We start from the raw sequence: 4,896 nt of genomic DNA, 5'->3' as shown, positions 1-4,896 counted from the left end.
GGAAGAGCTGGCTGTGTCGGCCCCACGCGGGTACCGGAAACAGAGGGGACCTCCGAAGGGCGGGAGCAGGGGCGTCCCGCTCACCTTTGACGAAGTAGCTCGCCACCCCACCCTGCATTAACCCTTCTCCGGCCGGGGCAACAGCCGGTGAGAAGGGGGAGGGATGCCACCTGTCAGGCCGTCTCGCCTGCCCGCCTGCAGACGTGCGGATGCCGGCTCCAGACCTGTGGGGTCATGTACTCCCCGAAGGGACACTCCGCTTCCGCTTTTCCCGGGTTGGTCCCCCTCCTCACTTTCCCTTCTTCCACGGAAAAGCATTCGCCAGTTAGATGTGTGCACACCCCAGGCCTGCCGAAAAGTGACTCTGCAGAACCCGGAGCCCTAATCACTTTTCCACGTGTGCCTCCGGCCCGGGCGCGCGACAGGGAGCGAGCCCGGAGCGCCCGCGCCTCCAGGAGGGGGCCTGGGCCGCGGGGGACACCGCCCCACTCCCAGGTTGGCGGGTCGGGGAGAACTCCCGCCACCCTGCCGCGGTTCTAGACGGCGTCTACCCCTTTAAGAGAAATCAAGGAGAGGGTGGAGGTGCGACAAAAGGGGTCAGAGAGCGGGGCTCCCTCCCTCGGTCTGCTGTACCGGTCTCTCTCACTACGTCTGACTCTCCTCTCCTGCGTTTCCTCTGTTTTTCTTTTCTTTCGACACAAAAGTTGGGCTGTGAATTTTCCGAGGTCGCCGCCGCCTTTCTCCCGCGGCACCCCCTCCCCCGCCTCTGATCTGCCTAACTATAATTAAAGTGCGTTTTTTGTGGCATTAATAAAGAGTTATTTTGTCCGCCGTTTCCACGGTCTTCACAAAGAGGACTTTCATAGGGGCGGCCGCTCGAGCCGCGAGTCCAATTTATACAAAAATGTTGTATTTTTAGCCCTGGGCTCTGTTTAGATGGCGCACGGTGGAAACGGAGAGCCCTTGGAGGTCCCCCCGTAAAATCTGATAAATGACTCCGAAAAAATAAAGCTGGGATTCAGAGGGCTCCCATTAACCCCTTCAGTGCTTCTCTACACGCATCTCCCATTTCCTTCTCACCTCAGAGTCAAGGGCCCTGGGGGCGAACGGATTGGGTGGCGTAGGCCTGCTTCCCCCTCCCCATCTTACGTGCGGGTCGGACGCAGAGCCCAGAGGCCCTTGTGGGATTTGGAGAAAAGGTCAGAGGACGTTGGTGGCGGGGGTGGGGTGGGGTGGGGGCGGTGAGGAAGGGGGGGCGGTGACAGACCGCGAATTCTGCAGATTGGCTCTAATACGGCAGGGGGGGGGGCCCCTGTGAATATATTTTATTTCCTAAATTCTCGGCCAAAAGCCTAGACCACCGCTGCAGTTAACCCTTTAAGTGTGTTGGATTGGCTATAATACGGCAGGGGCCGACGCCCCTGTGAATATATTTTATTTCCTAAATTCTCGGCCAAAAGCCTAGACCACCGCTGCAGTTAACCCTTTAAGTGTGTTGGCACGGGAGAGGCTCTGGGGATTTCTTTACGGCAGCGGGGCGGGGGGGAGGTCCCATTGGTTGAAGTGAACCCCACCTTGTTGCACGAACAGGCCCCCAAAGAGATGGGCTGATTCCGGGACTTGGGAAAACCGCAGGGCAGAGGAACCTCGCGTGCCCCTCCCGCCCCAGCTCTACTGTCAATTGGCGCGGGGCGGGGCTGCGCAGGGTGTATGTGTGTGTGCACGCGGATTACACGCGTCTGTTAATTTCAAGCCAAGCTTTCGCACTTCTAAACTCACAGGTCTCTGCGTTCACCTCCCGCCTCCGCTTTCCCGGGCCGAAGCTGTCTGTTTCAGTACAGCCAACCTTCTGCTAACTCCTAACAGCATCTGCCGGACAAACACGCGTGCACACGCCCACACAACACACCTTCCGCGGTTAACCCAGAGGACCCCCCCCCAAAGAAAAACCTGCTGTGTATCGAATTGCAAAAGCGATTATCTAGCAGTTGAGGATATTAATTCCAGGTTAATCTCCCCATTACCTACCTGGGTCTGGTCCCCGACGCGCCCACCCCCATTATCACCAGCAGTGCGGGTTGTGTGGCGTCTCACAACAAACACAAACGCACTCTATGGGTCTCACACACACATCTCCCAAGTTACTCTCCCCTGCTAAACTGTCCCCACCCAGTAAGTAAATAGACGCTTTTCTCCGAAAGCCGAGAAACCTCGGGTCTCAGGCTTCTCATTTTCCTTGGGTTACCTCCTTCCTCCCCCACCACAAAACACACACACTTTCTCAGACCGTAGAACGGGGCTATAGTACCTGGCGTGGCCGGTGACGCGGCGGGAACACAGCCCGGGTCTTAAAGGGGCAATCCTGGCTGCCACTGGCCCACTCTTTCTTTCCCTGACTCAGTTTTCGGGTCCCAGTGACACCGCCAAAGCCCGGGAAGTCGACGGTGACTGGGGCCTGGAGCGCGAAGGGGAGGCGAAAGCGGCTCACGACTGGATGCCCCCTCCGGCTCGCGCTGCGCGGGGAGCCCCCAGGACGCTCGACGCACCCCTGTTGAGTCGCTCGCGACTGGAAAAAGTCGGTCTTGGGAGCCCTCTCGGCTTCGGGAACCTCTCTTACCAGCCCCTTAAACCTGCGCGCCCGGCGCCAGCGGGCTCGGAACCACTCCGCAGGCGGGCAGGGGAAGCCCGGGCGGCTCAGGCAGAGAGGAGGGAAGGGGCGGGGCGGGGACCCGTGCCTTCAGGCTCCCGGCGCCCCCTGGCCGGCCCGCGGCTCCATCCGCCTGGTGCTCGCCGCTAGCGGACCCTGGAGAGCAACGGAGCTAGAGCGCCCTTACCTGTAGCAGCCAGTGGCCGGTCTCTCCGATGAGCGGGAAGCCCATGGAGCCCTTAGGGATGGGCAGCTTGCAGCTTTTGTCGCGGGTGGCAGCCCAGCGCAGCTGCCACAGCTGCTGCGACACGGCCAGCAGCAGCGTCACCGACACCAGGCACGCGGCGAGGGTGGCCAGCGCCGACACCAGCTCCAAGCCTTCAAAGAGCATGTTGGCGGCCGCTCGGGGGATTGGCTGTGCTGGCCGCGGCGGGGGAGGGGAGGGCCAGACGAGAAGGGACGGGAGCGGCGGGGGAGGGGAGGCTGCCGCCGGGGGTCCTGGCACCTCCGGCCGAAACAGAAAAGGAGCAAGGAGCCAAGGGAAGGGAAGTGGAGGCTGCGAAGGGAGCGGAGACAGTGGGGGTAAATCGCCTAAAAGAAGAGAGAGAGGAGACACGAGGCGACTCGGAGTGTAACTTTGTTTGTTTGTTTGTTTGTTTGTTCCCTTATAGCGGACTTAGGGGCTGCTGGAGGGGTGATGAGACGAAGCCGTGAATCAAGCTGGTGGATTAGCTCTCCCCGCAACCATCACACTCGGAAAACTTTGGAAAACTTTGTCCAGCGGGAGCCTCTCTCGTAAGCCCCTTCCCCTGCTCGGGGGCGGGGGGGAAGGGGGGGGCAGAGAACTAGCGGAGAGAAAGTGCGATCGATTTGTCAAAAGTTTTCCCCTCAAATTCCTAGGTTAAAAAAAAAGGAAAAAATCCTGAATCCCCAAATTCCAACGAACCCAGAAACTTTGGGTGCGAGAGGGAAGGCTCCCCGGCTGAGGCGAGTGGAGAGGCCGAGCCCAGCGCCCCTGGGCTGCCCTGGGCGGCGCGCCGGAGCCCCAGAGCCGCCGCTGCACCCCCGAGGCGGGCGCGGCGGGCGAGGCGGCGCGGCGGGCGCGGGTGCGGAGCCGGCGGACCACGGCCCGGGCGGGACGCAGCCGGCGACAGAGCCCCAGGCGGGCGCTGGGGCTGCGGCGGCGGCGGCTGGCGGGAGGGGTGAGGCGGGGTGGGGTTGGGGGAGGAGGTGAAAACCCGAGCTGGGCTATTGTATCAATTAAGAAAAGGCAGTCCGTCCCGGGACGCAGTCTCTCGGCTCAGGAGTTGCTGCTGAGAGAAGAAAGTGGGGGGTGGGGGGAGAAAGGAAGGCAAAAGGAATGAAAGAAGGGAAAAAGCAGGAGGCAGGATTTCAGGGCTGATGGTTTTAAAAGCTTCTCTCAATGTGAATTTGTGCCTCTGAGAGCCAGGCGATGCGTGTGTTTATATAGAGCCGGGAGGCTGCGCCGTGGGCGCTCCGCCAGCACCCCCACTCCCCCCCCCCCCCACCGCCCACAGAAGGGAAAGCTGGAGATGCCCAATGACCAAAGGTCAGATTCCTGCCCCAGCGGCAGCTAAGCAGTGAAGGAAATACGCAGCCCGCCGCCCGCCCCGGACCCACTTGTAGCCGCCGCAGGATCAAACTCAGTTCACCTCTCGCCTCCTCTTCCTTCTCGCCGGCGTCTCGCTGAGCCCGGCACCTACAGACGGACGAGATGACACACACACACACACACACACACACACACACACACACACACACACGGTGTGCGCTCGCACGGTGCCCGCTTGGCTGCTAGGCTACTTCCCTCCCTCTTTTCCTCCCTGTCGGGCCCCGGCCCCCTTCCCGCATCCCAGGCAGTCCCGCGTGGGCCGTCGCCCCAGCAGCTGAGGTCTCAGGCGGACTGCCCCTCGACTGAGAGGCGCCAAAAGCCCCTAAACCTGTGCTTAGGGTCTCCAGCTCCTATCCCGCGGGACCCCGCTGGCTCCTATCTCACGGAACCCCTCAATCCTCTCATTTGCCACTCCCAATCTCTCCTAGCCGGGGGGTCCTCCATCCCGGATCTGGACATCCTCAAACCTTGGAGGCCAAGGTCCCTTCCCTCCCCCCGCATACGTCTCTTACCCTACAGGACCCCGAAGTTCCCCTCTCCCCGTGCGCGTCCCAGGCAGCTGACGCCGCAGCCTTCCTTTCGGACACCTCGAGACCCCCTAATTTGTAGTCCCCGC

At 61.5% G+C, this 4,896-nt stretch overlaps 1 protein-coding gene across 2 annotated transcripts in view; it reads right to left on the bottom strand.

Annotated features, from left to right (window-relative positions):
- The window catches only part of CYP26B1 (cytochrome P450 family 26 subfamily B member 1), a 16,123-nt gene extending 13,085 nt beyond the window's left edge, over nt 1-3,038 (bottom strand). For both annotated transcript variants that reach the window (XM_007453377.1, XM_007453378.1), the window contains exon 1: nt 2,835-3,038. In XM_007453377.1, the coding sequence (XP_007453439.1) occupies nt 2,835-3,038 (204 nt within the window). The remainder of the gene's footprint in view (nt 1-2,834) is intronic.
- Nucleotides 3,039-4,896: the final 1,858 nt, after the last annotated feature.

This window comes from Lipotes vexillifer, unplaced genomic scaffold, assembly GCF_000442215.2.
Source record: "Lipotes vexillifer unplaced genomic scaffold, Lipotes_vexillifer_v1.1 scaffold253, whole genome shotgun sequence".
Classification (NCBI taxonomy): domain Eukaryota; kingdom Metazoa; phylum Chordata; class Mammalia; order Artiodactyla; family Lipotidae; genus Lipotes; species Lipotes vexillifer.
Note: the sequence above shows the minus strand (reverse complement) of the source record. Positions and strands in the feature narration are given on the sequence as shown.